The sequence below is a fragment of the Leptonotus elevatus genome, chromosome 8, assembly GCF_054856555.1.
Source record: "Leptonotus elevatus isolate MCC_2025b chromosome 8, RoL_Lele_1.0, whole genome shotgun sequence".
In the NCBI taxonomy this organism is placed as follows: domain Eukaryota; kingdom Metazoa; phylum Chordata; class Actinopteri; order Syngnathiformes; family Syngnathidae; genus Leptonotus; species Leptonotus elevatus.
In genome coordinates, this window is record NC_141246.1 from 19,716,834 (window position 1) to 19,731,703 (window position 14,870).

At 40.3% G+C, this 14,870-nt stretch overlaps 1 protein-coding gene across 3 annotated transcripts in view; it reads left to right on the forward strand.

Moving 5' to 3' along the window:
- LOC147170157 (neuronal acetylcholine receptor subunit alpha-7-like) overlaps positions 1-14,870 on the forward strand; it is a 38,275-nt gene that overhangs the window by 3,027 nt on the left and 20,378 nt on the right. For 2 of the 3 annotated variants that reach the window (XM_086082326.1, XM_086082327.1), the window contains exons 1-3: positions 887-1,014; positions 6,234-6,373; positions 14,286-14,330. In XM_086082326.1, coding sequence (XP_085938452.1) covers positions 891-1,014; positions 6,234-6,373; positions 14,286-14,330 — 309 coding nt within the window. In that variant the 5' untranslated portion in view covers positions 887-890. Of the gene's footprint in view, positions 1-886; positions 1,015-6,233; positions 6,374-14,285; positions 14,331-14,870 lie in introns of those variants that run through there. The other variant, XM_086082328.1, reaches the window with a different exon arrangement.

Consider the following 14,870-nt stretch of genomic DNA (forward strand, 5'->3'; position numbering starts at 1 on the left):
TAGATGCGCAATTGTGGAGTTGGGTGAATTTACATAAAAATGTTTGGACATTGAAGGTGGTGTCCCCCAGGGGTCAGTGTTAGGACCAAAATTGTTTATATTATATTATATTATATTATATTATATTATATTATATTATATTATATTATATTATATGTGTCCATCTTGGCAAAAGCAAAGCATTTTCTCAGCCAAAAATCACTAAACATTCTGTACTGTTCTCTAGTATTCCATCCATCCATCCATTTTCTGAACCGGTATCAGGTATCTGGGGGTCCACATTGACAACACACTCAGCTGGAGGGTACATGTTGGAAGTCTCTGCTCCAAACTCCAACAGCGTCTCTATTTCCTACGCAGACTTAGGGTCTATGGAGTGGAGCAGAGGATCATGCTGTTGTTCTACCGGGCTGCATTGGAAAGTATCATCAGATGCGGCATTGCGGCCTGGTACGGCAACCTGACTGTGCAGTCAAGGTCACAGATTGCCGGTCTGGTGCGGACTGCCATGAAGATCATGGAGGTCAGGAATCATCCTTCCCTACAGATGCTTTATGAGCGGTCCGTCACCGGACTTGCACAGAAAATTGTTACTGACCCGACTCACATTCTGCATCATGAGTTCCAGCTACTGCCTGCCGGCAGGAGATTCAGGGCCCCCAGAACCAGGCTGAACCGCTACAAGAACTCATTCCTGCCGACATCCATCAAACTGCTTAACAACCGACATTAACTCAGTACAATAGATAAATGGTGCAATGTTGTATGTGTGGAATATATGCAGCCGTGCTGTACATACTCATGTATATATATATATATATATATATATATTTAGGAGTGTGTGTGTGTATATGGGTGTGTGCATTCCTCATGTATGTACTTCTCTACACATGTATACTTCTGTGAAGATTTCTTATTGCTGCACTTCTTATTTAACTTTAATTTTATCTCTTTCTATTCTATTTCTATTCTGTTGTTTCTTCCTTACTGTAACTGCAGCTGGACGGAGTCCAGGTAAAAGTTCCCCACGGGGAAAATAAAAGTATATCGTATCGTATCGTATCGTATTCCTCATCCTCCACCACACAATTCCACTCTTTCTGCAGTCTAAAATTTTAAAATTGTTTAATTTTGTGCAATTCAAAATTGTTTGATAGGCTATATGGTTTGATAGGGAAGATGCTGTATAACTTAAAGATAAATTACTCAAGGACAACACTTGTATATCTGTATTTTTATTTATTTTTTACTTTTATTTAGCCAGGAATGTCCCATTGGGATTCAAAGCCTCTTTTCCAAGGGAGTTCTGGCCAAGAGGCGGCAGAAGTTATTTGCAAGAAAATGAAAATGACATACATGTCAGCAAACAGTTGCAGTTTCAACACAATTTAAAACAGTTACAAGTTAGGGAGGCTGTCTAAAGTGCTCTCAGTCTGGATTTAAAGTCATCCAGAGAGCTCAGAAGGGAGTGAGATCCACCGAACATTTTATGAGACCTGCTCTATGTCTCTTCTGGGGTGGGGTCCTGTTCAACATCAAAATGTGAAACGAAAGTGGAATGATTACCACAACCACCTATACTGTATATATAACTTCATGGGGGAAAAATAGCTTGTAGGAGCAACATTTATGTAATTAATGGCACCTTGAACAGCTGAGACACATCAGACATCCTAACTAAGCAAGAAAAGTCTTTATGAATTACCTGCAGGCCATCTGTTTATGATTCAGGCTGCCCAAGGACATTTTTTATCGCTGCTATGTTCCTCGGGTAAAAAGAGATGTGATTTATTCTTTGCTGTTGACCATTCAGCACACATTTACATCAAAATGGATTTCTTTATTATTACGCTTATAAAGGCCACATCTGGAATAGTAACGCCATTTAAACTGTATCTTCCAATTTCGACAGCCTGAACATGTTTTAGTTTTGAGTAGGAAAAAAATGCAAAGGAGTTTTATCATCTTTAATGTGGTGGTACTCAGCAGGTGCCATTGTTGTGGAACAAAGAATTACCCGTAATTCACCAAACAAACCTAGGGGTGGCTGATGGCTTAATTACATAATCATACATTGCATTCTCACATTTGCTGACATGGCATGTTTGTGATTGGGCAAGATTTCCAATGTGATGAAATCAGAGGACGACAAAGTCGGACAGGGCCAACTTTCTAGGATGTAAAAAAAAACAATGGGAAACAGCGCGTTGACCATGTTTAGTGAAGATTATAGGGTGCGACTTAAAAACTTATACACGTTCACTATGAAGTGTTACAAAATACGTGTTTTGTGGCAGGCCTTGGGTAAATGAAACAAAGGCCAACTAAACCAACTGGACCACCTTATCTTGTAAAGCATTGTGAGCCTGTACTGTAAAATATTATTCTCACAGTGGAGAATGAATGTGGTTAAATCTTTGAGTTTGACAAAGGCAGACTCAGCTTCTGGGTTCCATTTAAACTGCTTAAATTACTGCTACTTATTTGACGTGAGCCTTGTCAGAGGTCGTGCTCTCTGCCTGTAATTTCGTATGAAGCGCCGATAAAAATTAGCGAAGCCCAAAAAACACTGTAACTGCTTCCTCGTGGTTGGGGTTAGCCAGTCGATCACTGCTTGGATCTTAGCGGGGTCTGCTTTTAAGTGGCCCTTCTCTACAATGAACCCCAGGAATTGCACTGACTCAGAATGGAACTCACATTTCTCGGCCTTCACATAAAGTTGGTTCTCCAGCAAGCGTTGTAACACCATTCTGACATGGTGACGTTGTTCATTTAGATCTTTGGAAAAGATTAAAGAATCATCAAGGTAGATGAAACAAAACTGAAAACTGTTTCTCAGCACATCTTTTATTAGCAGTTGAAAAACGGCTAGGGCATTAGAAAGTCCGAAGTGCATGACCAGATAACGGAGTTTTAAATGCTGTCTTCCACTCATCCCCCTCTTTGATCCTCACCAAATGGTATGCACTCCGGAGATCTAATTTTGTGAACACTGTTGTGGACTTTAAGGGAGCGAATGCTGAATCCAATAGCGGTATTGGGTATTTATCTTTGACCGTAATGTCGTTAAGGCCCCGGTAATCTACACACGGACGTAAGGTTTTGTCCTTCTTAACAATGAACAAGAACCCGGCACGCACTGGCGAAGACGAAAGGTGGATCATAACGGCAGCTAGTGACTTAGTTATGTACTCGTGTAACGCTTCCTGCTCGGGTTGGGACACTTGGTACAGTTTGGAATTTGGTAATGGGGCATTTGGGACAAGGTTTATAGCGCAGTCATATGGACGATGTGGAAGCAAGGATTGGGCTCGGTCTTTGATGGACACTTCAATCATGATACTCGGAAGGAACGTTATTCAACTCAATGACCTCGAGACTAGATTTGTCTAATGGTTGACTTGCGTCCTCAGCAGACTTCAGGCAGTGGGAATGGCAGAAAACACTCCAATTCTCTATGGCAGGGATGTCCCAGTTTATGTCAGGATTATGCATCTTTAACCATGGAAGGCCTAAAACGACATGGGCAGATTGTGATAGCATGAGGTGTCTCACTATGGTTGCCGGAAAGTTTTAGATTAAAGGGAGCTGTAATGCGGGTTACTTCAGCCAGAAGGCGTCCGTCGAGATCTAACACTAGGTCTAGGTTTTTTAAGTTGGAGGGTAGGACAGTTAAGGGCCCCTAAACCTCCTGGATCAATAAAATAGCAGAACCGGAATCGATTAGGGCATTTATCTTAATGACCTGCCCAAAACCCCATACTTCTCCAGCCAGTTCAAAACTTTTTTCATTAGTGTCCTAACCAGATCGAAAACCTCTGTATTGTCCTAATAGTATTAACACTGGTGATCAGTGCTGGAACTGGTTGAATGGTTCTCCACCGTTCGTTGCCCTCTCAGAACCGAAGCAGGACCAGCTCGGCACAGAGGTCTGATCGAGCATGAAAATACTTGATGACCTAGTTGACTACAGTAGAAGCAGGCCCCAGTCTGGATACGTCGCAGTCGCTCGGCCTGGCTGAGACGCCCTCTCAGCCGATCTGCATGGGCTCCTCTCCGGCAACTTGGTCTCTCCGTACTGGCTCTATGACAGATGTCGCAAGCGCAGGACCACCTCCAGGATCTGTTGGGACCATCCCGGTGGTACGCGATGGGTACCTGGGACGCTCCATGCGACGTTGTCTTCACCGCTCCCTCAAGCGGTTGTCCAGTCATATGGCGAGAGCGATGAGTCCTTCTAAATCAGTTGTTTCATCCCTGACAGCTAGCTCGTCCTTTACTTGCAGGTCCAGGCCCCGCCGGAAAATACTAGACAAAGGAGTGTCATTGAAACCGCTTTTGACTGCCAGTATGCGGAATTCAATGGAGTAGTCCGCAACAGAATGGTCTCCTTGGGTATAATCCATCAGTCTACTTCCAGCCTCCTTGCCCTTGACAGGATGATCAAAGATTTGCTTGAATTCAGCAAGGAAAGCCGGAAGCGAAGTGCACAATACTGGTTTGACATTGCTTACCGGCATAGCCAAAGTTGCTGCTTTACCCGTAAGTAAACTCATCATGAACGCGACTTTGGTATTATCTTGAGAATAGATAAAGGGTTGTTGGTCAAAAATTAAAGAGCAGTGTTGAATGAATTCACCGCACTACCCGGGCTCACCCCCATAGCGAGACGGATGTGGGAGATCTGGTCCATGTGGTGGGCCCCCCGATGAGTCCCTGGACGAAACATGCATCAAACTGGGTTTTTAATGAATTTAGCACCTCCCTAAGCTCAGTCAAGGACTGCTCATGACGTCCAACCAACTGTAACTGGGAGGCCAGGGCATGGCACAGCTTATTTGAGTCTGCAGGATCCAAATGGTCGGACGATTCTGTATATGTTCAGGAGTTGGATCCCAAAAACGCAGACACAAATAATAGTTTTGACATTTATTTGTAAAACAAAGCTTCAACTGAAGGTGATGCAATCATCTAGACTAACAGTGACATGACAAAGAGAACAAAGACTTTTGCATCAGCCAGGGCCAAACGCTAAACATGGAATGCCCAGTAAGTCATTAGCTAAGCGGTTTGCGCAAAACGTACTCACGACTAGGCAAGGCAGCAAAAACTAGACCAGAAACTGCGAGAAGGCATCATGGATCAAAAGACATGGAGCTAGGCAGCTAACAATCATTTTTTGGGCTGTGGAGGCAAGCAGATGAATTGTCCGACAAACAGAATATGTCCTCCGCTGTTCCCTTTATAGGTTGTGGATGACTCTTATAGGCTGCTGATTACATCAGGCAGTTGCAACACAAAGGACACAGTCTGAGAGCACCCAAATGACACAAACGGATCAGAGCCATATATGTTTTAAAATAACTGACACAACTGTATGCAAATTTTCAACACCATTTTTCATATTTTCATTTTGTTTAGATTATGCTTTATCGTTAAAGTACCGCTGTTTGTCAGACCTAGTTGTGCAACAACAAAATTGTGCCTGATGAAAGTGCAGAGGGGTTAGTAATTCTGGAAAAACACTAGCCACAATGGCTAATGAGAAAACATTTTTTTTACATCAAGCTTGGTTTATTTTCTTTTTATTCTGTGTGGATGTTACATAATGTGTGTGGTTAAAAGTGGTAATGTTTTCCTTGGGGGAATACAGTGCAATGTGTTTTCTACCAACTATAATTACAGTGAAAATGTCCTTAGTTTTTCGTCTTTGGTAATTAATTTCATACGTGTGCCTTTGGGATTGATTTTAAATGTGATTTTAAGTATATTTATTTCGATATAACCGGAATAAAGACGTTTGCAAGCGTGTCGCACGGAAAAGTGATGTAACGTGCTTGCGTTTTCATTTAATTAGGCCGAAATGCTCAGTAAGAAGTGTGTTGCTTTTTTTCATTTTACCATGGTATTTATTAAATCTTGCACACAAAAACTAATACTAAAACTAATTAAAACTAAACTAAAACTAAGCATTTTTGAAATAACATAAACTAATAAAACAGAGCTGCCTTGAAAACGAATTAAAACTAACTAAATTTAAAAAACAAAACTTAAAACGAGATAAAAACTAAACTATACTGGTGACCAGTCCAGTGTGTAGCCCGACTTTTGTCCTGAGTCAGCTTCGCACAATCCTGTACACGATAAGCAGTATCGAAAATTTATTACTTATTATTGTCGCATTAATAATGCTTCAAACGGGATTGTATCAATGAAGTTCTTTGCTGTTGTAGGCTGCCATGGTGGAGTATATCAAAGGAAGTTGTACCGGGACCTGATGGTCAACTATAATCGACTGGAACGACCAGTTCTAAACGACTCTGCACCCATCCTGGTGGAACTTGGTCTCACTTTGCTTCAGATCATTGATGTGGTGAGTGTGTTTTGACTGAGCAGAAGGAAAAGATAGGTATTATGTTTTAGACACTTAGAAAGTGTTGAAGATGTACGGTCAAACCTCTTTCAACCTTTCTGTGGTGTATGCATTTAGTTTGTTTATTTTTATTTATTTATTTATTGGGGGGGGGGGGTCCATTGGAATGAACTGAGATTAAAGAACACATCCTTTCCAGGGCCAAACTGTCATATAACACTGGAGAACACATTTTGTGTTGAGTAAGGTCTGACAGCTGTTTTTAAAGTAATTTTTGGATGCGTAATCAAAAATTGATCTCAGTTTTTTTTTAATCAAGTCAAGTTTTTGAACTTTAGTTCTCCATTTTGAAAAATATTGTGCTTGACAGATTTGACAGACTTGTTCTAAAAACAAACAAACACTGATATACAATGACAGAAACAGGTAATTGCAATGTGCCCTATTATGCATTTATAAAGGATATGGCTACCATTCTTAATTTTTACTTTCTTTTACTTGCTTTCTATATTGATATTCGATATTTACTCATTAAGAGATGCACAAACCTCTCACCGCGCTCTCAAATGACTGCACAAACAAGTTGCCACATAGCTGTTGATGAATCCAATCATAATCAGCTTTTCTTACTACAGCCAATCATTGGAATGTTGCTTTTCGGGAGAATCAGTATGCAGATTTGACTTTTAATTAGCATAAAAATCTAACTCGGCAGATTTGTTTTTATTTTTTCCAAATTGTTCCCCAGTGTAATTGATTTTATATATCATGATGCGTAATATGCATGGTACAAACTTGATTTCATTTTGCATCTGAACAAGTGCATTTTTTTTGAAAACTCCTGGTTGAATTCCATACTGTACAGCTTGAGGAGCATTCCAATCAAGTTTGGTGAACAACCTTTAAGTAATCAATATTTTTTCAGTGTTTTGTGCATGTATTAGACTGATTATACTATGAATCCACAAGTTTCAAAACCCAAAGTAATGAGAATATTTATCTTTTGCTTCTCATTTATTTACTTGCCACTGACCTTATTCTACTGTGATGACTGTTATTTTAAATGTCTCCAACTAGAGTCCGCTAATTGCATTCTTGCTGAGAGTAAAGGTAAAATCAATAGCACTCTCTTAGTTGTGTTACTGTGGTGCTGTGAGCTAGGCTGGCTTTTTTGCTTACTTGTTGCCTAATGTATGTATAGTTATAAAACACACCAAGTGTCGTGGTGGAGATGGATCACATTTAAAATTTGAGAGCAGTACCGGATGTCAGGGAAGAAAAAATACATTTATTTTACTTGAAAATGCTGAAGCGACTAACTCACCGCACCGAACACTGACAATAATGCATACAAATTCTGACTAAATCAAACGAAATGGACTAATGCTACATTTACATCATGTTTAAAGCAACCACAGCAAACTCGCTTTCAGTCCACAAATGTGAGACTTGATGTGCAAACATGAACTGGCTGTAATTGCCATAGATGCTGGGCCAGATTTTTTAACTTTCAAAACATTTGCCTCAGCCGTCATGGTGCGGATGGGAAACTTAGTCTGTAGTAAATCGGACTGAATGCAACAAATCTTGAATAAACTTTGAGGTGATCAGATAGGCAACAAATGTATGCCCTGGCATCACAGCATTTTCAAGTACCGTTCTGTCACATTTGGTGAGCATTTTGTCCCATTTTGCCCTATTATGGAATGTTCTCAAGTCAAGGCAAGCTTGGGGAGCTCACAAAAGTAATCACAGTTTAAGCAAAAAGCTCAAGGGTTGTAAAAACAGAGTAGTCGAAAGCAAAACCAAAATACCGTAACATGTTTCTTAATTTCCTACTAGGCTTGCCCCTTCATGTTTCTCACACAAAAATACGTTCAAATCACCCCGAATTACCAAGTACGACCATCAGGGCTTCACATCAAAGCTCTGCTCTGATTTTGACATGTGTGCTTTAGGAGGATTTTCTGTCACATCTCATTTTGTGTTCTCGCTCTCCTTACCTGATCTTGTTCCAAACTTGTCAAATATGAATGCCTGGCTTATGGTTCGCCTCAAGCCTCACTTGCAATGTTTTGTTATTAAAGAAAAACATCTGGATTTGCTGTTGAAAGTGGGTGTTTTGTTGGAACATTCTTTGTGTGACCAAATTCCTCCTTTATATAGAAGTTCTTGCTACATCCCCTACTCGAAGGGGAATCGACACCATCATTCTGTGACCAAAATACACATGACTCTTACTGTCGTCACCTTGTCCGACGTTATCGATGAACCACTCAGCCAAATCTGCGAGGCAGTCTTGTCCCTATGTTTACTCTTTCCCTGGTAACTTCATGCACTTGAGAAAAGTGCCGTAGGCTGTACATAGGATTGCTAGTCTATTACTCGTATGGACATTTTGAGAGCCCATAAAACAACATTTTAAGGTTCTATGCTATGTACAAAGTAGAGAAAAGTGATCAAAAGATTATACAACCTTTTATTAGCTTCAGGAGAGACGTTGCTTAAAAAAACAAAAATAAATCCACGCACCTGAGTTGTTGAATTGAGCAAGGCACTATAACAATATATGGCATTTAACTTGACTTTGGGTGGATTTAAAATGATTTAAATGATGTTATGTATTAAACCTATTGCATGAATAGAAAAAATGATGTTGAACTCTTAAAAATTACCGAACATTTAAATCATTGGTGTCCGAACTATCGACCGGGGGCCGTTTGTGGGTCGCTATCCATTTTTAAACGGCCCGCAGCATATAATAAAAATGACATCTGCTACTAATAAATTGCTCCATATACTGTAGATCATTTCTAAATATGCAAATGACCTATTTACAATTAAACAAGTAACATTTCTCTTCATAACACTGTGGTGAATAAAGATCATTAATTTTTACAAACAAAAAAGGGTTTTCTCCAATGTCTGCTCTGTGTCAAGGTCCAAATTGTGAAAATATCACATGGGATTCCTTAGTAACTACTTTAAAAAATGGTCTTCTTACCACAGATTGCTTCTGTTTTGCTTCTGATTGTCGCAATGGGCTGCTGTTCTGTGCAGGGGCTGATATTTTTTGGTGGGTTATAGGGTCTTGACCACCTCAAAATCTTGTAAAATCGTAAGCTGGCAGTAAAAAACAACAACACTGTAATTTATAAACAATATGAAATTGCTCAATTGACTAATTTTGGTGTGCTTGACAAATTGAACAAAATCCCTTGCATTCTTCAAAATGTGGCCCTTGGAGGAAAAAGTTTGGACACCCCTGATAAAAAGATGTTTTTAATAAATGTTAGTTGTTATTAAAAACATATAGGGCCTGGTTTATTAACACCCCAAATAGCAGGTGCTAATTCACTTGTTTATTCTTTTTTTATTTTATTATAATTTTGTATGTGGGTGAGTATGTGTATGTGCGTGAGAGTGTGTGTGTATTCATTAGTTCACCAAAAACCTATTAAAAAAATCCCATACCGTTCACCTAAACCGAAAACCGCCGTCAGGAGACCAGAGGAAGGACCAAAGAAAAGAAAGGAAAGTGAAATCCAGCACCGACCAGACACCACCCACCGGGCCACCAACCGGAGTTCTTCACCAACCCCAGAAACATCTAAATTCCAACAAATCAGGGAGACCTCAAGAGACCAAAGGAGAGACTGAGGAAAGGAAGGAAGGACAAATGAAGCAGAGTGAGATCCACAGACACCAGCCTCCACCGATTCAATGACCTGAGGAGGAAGCAGATTGTGTCCGAGTTTTGATAGATGCTGGTGTGGTGGATCTGGCATGCATGAAAATCTCCACCAAAGAGGGGAGCCGTCGACCCCTGCCAGGACAGAGCAAGTGCAACACCTCAGGGCCCCCCAGGCCACGGCAGCGCCAAAGGACGACCCCCGGGCCCCGCCGGGGACACCGGCCGGAGAGCAAACCCAGGAGCAGGAGCGCCCCCCACCCCAACACGGCCCGCGCCCCCAACCCAACGCAACAGGACGGGGCACTGCAGGCCCGCGTGGACCAGAGTGTGTGCACTGCTGGCAACGGGTGTAAAAGTAGCAAGGACTGTTTTGCATGTTTGGTAGATCTGATGCTTTTAATTTTTTGAGAGCACCACAATACAAAATGAAGTTCGAAGCGAAACTGTAGCATTGGAAGTGTTAGTGGAAGAATTTTTTTTTTTTATTACTGACTTAGCAAACAAGCATGGGTTGATAAATGAAAGCATGTGCTCCTCCCAGAATACATAAAACAGTGTTGTCTATACCAGTTTACTTGGACGGGCCACCACCAAAGAAGTTTTCAAGAAAATTTATTAAAAACATATATATTAAAAAAAACGTGTTGCGACCGGATATACCGCATGTAATGTTAGTTCGCCATCACTTTGTGGATCATGAGGCTAGTGGTGACGTAGCAACAGGACAGAGACCCCCCCAAGATTTCAAATCTGTGGAAAACACTGCAAAATGAACTACGCTGCAATTTTGGTAAATGCATTCCTGGCTGCACCCACATTTGTTTGTGTAAGCAACCAAGTATGCACCCATTTTTGCATAAATCAGGCTCATGGGCCCTATTTCCATGCCCAGCACTAGCTTAGCACAAAGCTACTAAACTGTGCGCACTGGTGGAGTTTTCTTTCTTTTGGTATTTTCGTAGATATGCGCTGATACAAATGTGTATTTGCGCCATTGTGGGAGTGTACACAGCCAACTTAATTCCCACTCACCTCAATCGAATCAACCAAAATCCCATTACACCACCTGCACAACAACTTAGAACTGCTTTTAGCTAGTATACGGTCTAGTATGTTTCCTGTCACCAAATTGTCAGGCGCACTGGAGGTGTGTAACGCCCAGCATGTCACAGGCAGTCTACCAAATTCCCAAACACGATAAACTGAATTTATTTAACTTACCTCAGCACAGAAATGAAAATGCGCCAGTTTTAACACTGGAGCACACATGTGCCTCTCTCCAAAAATATAAAACCCTAGAGCATGTGTGTCCAAGCTCGGCCCTGGAGGGCCGGTTTTGGATGTTTCCCTGCTCCTGTACGCACCTGTTCCAATCACAGGATTGTTATCAGGCTTATGCAGAGCTTGCTGATGAGCTTCAGCTGTGTTGGAGAAGAGAAACATCCAAAACCTGCAGCACTCCCGAGTTTGGATTCCACTGCCCTAGAGTCAACGTCATAATTTACTTCTTCTCTATATAATGTATGAGATAAGACGATGTGAATTAATAATTGCTGGTTGGGAAGTTGTCAATAATGAATGGTGATTGTGTGTGTGTGCGCACATGTTTTTTTTCCTTTCTTTTTTTCTTAGAGAGCTCAGTATTGTTCATTCGCTAATCTTACCGATTCAACATGTCATCATCATTGCTCTCTCTCTCTTTTTTTAAATTGTGTGTGTGAATGTGTGTGTGTGTGTGTGTGTGCATATGTGCGTGCATGTGAGTTTGTGCTCATTAATTCACCTGAAACCTATTAAAAATCCCATACCCTTCACCTAAACCGAAGACTTCAGAATCCCGCTGGAGTCGTGAAGTTGTCAGGAGACCCGAGGAAGGATCAAAGAAAAAAAAAAGTGAAATTCAGCACTGACCAGACACCACAGGGTTACAAACCAGAATCTTTCACCAACCCCAGAAACATCTAAATTACAACAAATTAGGGAGATCTCAGGAGAACAAAGGAAAGACCAACGAAAGGAAGGAAGGATAGATGAAGCAAACATCAGCCTCCACTGATTCAGCCACTAAAGGAAGAAGCAGATTGTTTGAATTTCAGTAAATGCTCCACCAAAGAAGGGAGCCGTCGACCCTGGCCAGGACAGGGCAAGCACAACCCCCCAGGAGCCCCCCAGGCCGCGGCAGCACCAAGGCACAACCCCCGGGCACAACCCCCCGGGCACCGCGGGGGCCACTGGCCGGAGAGCAAACCCAGGAGCCCGGAGTGCCCCCCACTCCAACACGGCCCGCGCCCCAAGCCCACTACTACATGGCCTATGATTCTCCCATCTGGTTCTGGGTAGAACTAGGGCAGCTTGATGCCAGCCACTGGCTTCATTGCCAGTCATGGGCAGACTTGGCAGGATGATCATGGAACTGGTCACCCTGCCTCAAGCAACTCACAATGAAATATGTGTTTGGTAATGCAATATTAATAGAATTAGATAGATATTGATGTCATTGTTTTGTATATTATTTCTATCTATCTATCTATCTATCTATCTATCTATCTATCTATCTATCTATCTATCTATCTATCTATCTATCTATCTATCTATCTATCTATCTATCTATCTATCTATCTATCTATCTATCTATCTATCTATCTATCTATCTATCTATCTATCTATCTATCTATCTCTCTCTCTCTCTCTCTCTCTCTATCTATCTATCTATCTATCTATCTATCTTCATTTTTCTTTGGTTGCAAATTTACATAAGGGACTTTTGACACACTAATTATGGGTTGACTGTGGGATCTTAATTTCCTTTTGTTTTCTTAGAGTAATGTACATTCAGTATGTTATAATGTGTAGATAAGAAAAATTACACCCAGGCTTGCCTTTTACCACACATGTAAGCATACTAGACGAAATGCAGATGGTAGCCGGTGTGCTAACTTGGATTGTCTACCCCTTGAAAAAGCTCACTTTATTCACTTTCAATTAATGTCTAAGAATAGAAACTAAAGAATTTCATTTAAAGAATGGGAGAATCTCTGTCGCAATCTTTCATGCCAGAGTCACCAACCTTTCTGAAACTGACCACAACTTCTAGATTTGAGACACACTTATGAAATAACAAATAACGTTCAATTAATTATTGATATAATTATATTCATCTTCAGGCCTGAACTACTGAGGGTGAATCAACAGCACCACTGCTATTTGCAGTCCAGGTAGTGCATGTCATGTTCTTCAAGACATGCTGGATCCAAATTAATTCTATATGATCCAAAATAATTATTTTCCATCAATTAATTGTAATCTGTTGGTATTCCAATATCTAACAAAATACAGACAAAGGGCAAAGTCAAAAGAAGAAATTTAACAACTTAGGTGTGAGTGACTATCAGTAGTGATGGGATAATGAAGCTTCATGAAGCACTTGTGATATTTTTTGACTCCCCTAGATGGTACTCTTGGTTTAAATATAAAGGCTCGTGCAAAGGAAATTGATTACATTTCCACTGCATCTTTCAACCAAGAGTGCCATCTAGAGGAGTCAAAAAATATCACCAGTGCTTCATGAAGCTTCATTTTCCCATCACTAACTATCACTACAATTAGAATTAATCTATACATAAAGTCAATAAATTATCCCTCTTTAAGTGATCTTAGGTACACTTCAATGTTCTGGAAATACTGGTTACAAGAACTGTATGTTTTTTAAACCAAGGGTCCTAAGGTGTGCAATATTCCAGTGTGTTGGCTTCTTGTGTTTTGTTATATTGTTTGTTTGTTTGTTTTAATGGACTTGTGACTGTCAATAAAGACATGTTTCTCTTTCTATACATTTACAGTCTTTACGTTTCATCTCAACTGTACCACTGATCCCTACATGACATACACTGCACTGCATTTGCTAAGAGAACATTTCCAAGTCTCAAATGTCCTGTTTTATTTGACTTTTTATTTGACCAGTTTTCATTATAATTTAAATTTTCCACCCATAATTGTTCAAAACAGGTTCTATTTACAATAAATCATGGCACAAAAAAAAAGAAGACGCCGTCTTTGCCATTTAGTGAGCACAGCAGTTCAGAGTCGCAAGTTAATTTCACTCCCTGTTAGTCAGAATATGAAGTGTTGCTTCTTTTCATTTGATCTCACTTTGTAGAATATTTTTCTTTGTCTGTACATTGTCGTACAGTTATCTGATGCTCCTTCTCTCTCTTCCAGGATGAGAAGAACCAAGTTTTGATCACAAATGCGTGGCTTCAGCTGGTATGTCTCCTCTTTGACTACTTTTGTGTGATCACTGCACATGAACTGACATTTCGTATATTTTGGGAACGTTCTTCCGTTCTTATTTGCTCTTTCTGAAAAGCAGTCATGTCAAAAAATTTTGGAAGGCATCTGATTTATAGGAGTGAATCTCAACCATTTGTTTTTTTGCAACATAGCTTTTAAAAATATATCCAATCTTAACACATTTCATGATCTCCTGTAACAAACTGACACATTCAAACTAACATTTTAGACATATGGATGTTACAAATGAATTCCCGGGTTTAGTCTAATCGAATGTCTCCTATTAAATTTGACAAGTGAAAAATGTATTGCCAGCGCTGTATCAAAGGAGAAAGTAGTTGAATTACAAATTGTGTTTCACAACATGTATTGCTTTGTCAATTACAACAACTATTGCCACATGTTGAACACTTGCTTGTGTATTGCATTAATATGCAAACAAATCATTTGATAGGGATTGGAAAATATGCGGAGCCATTAAATTGTAGGACTAAAATTGTAGAATTAATGTGA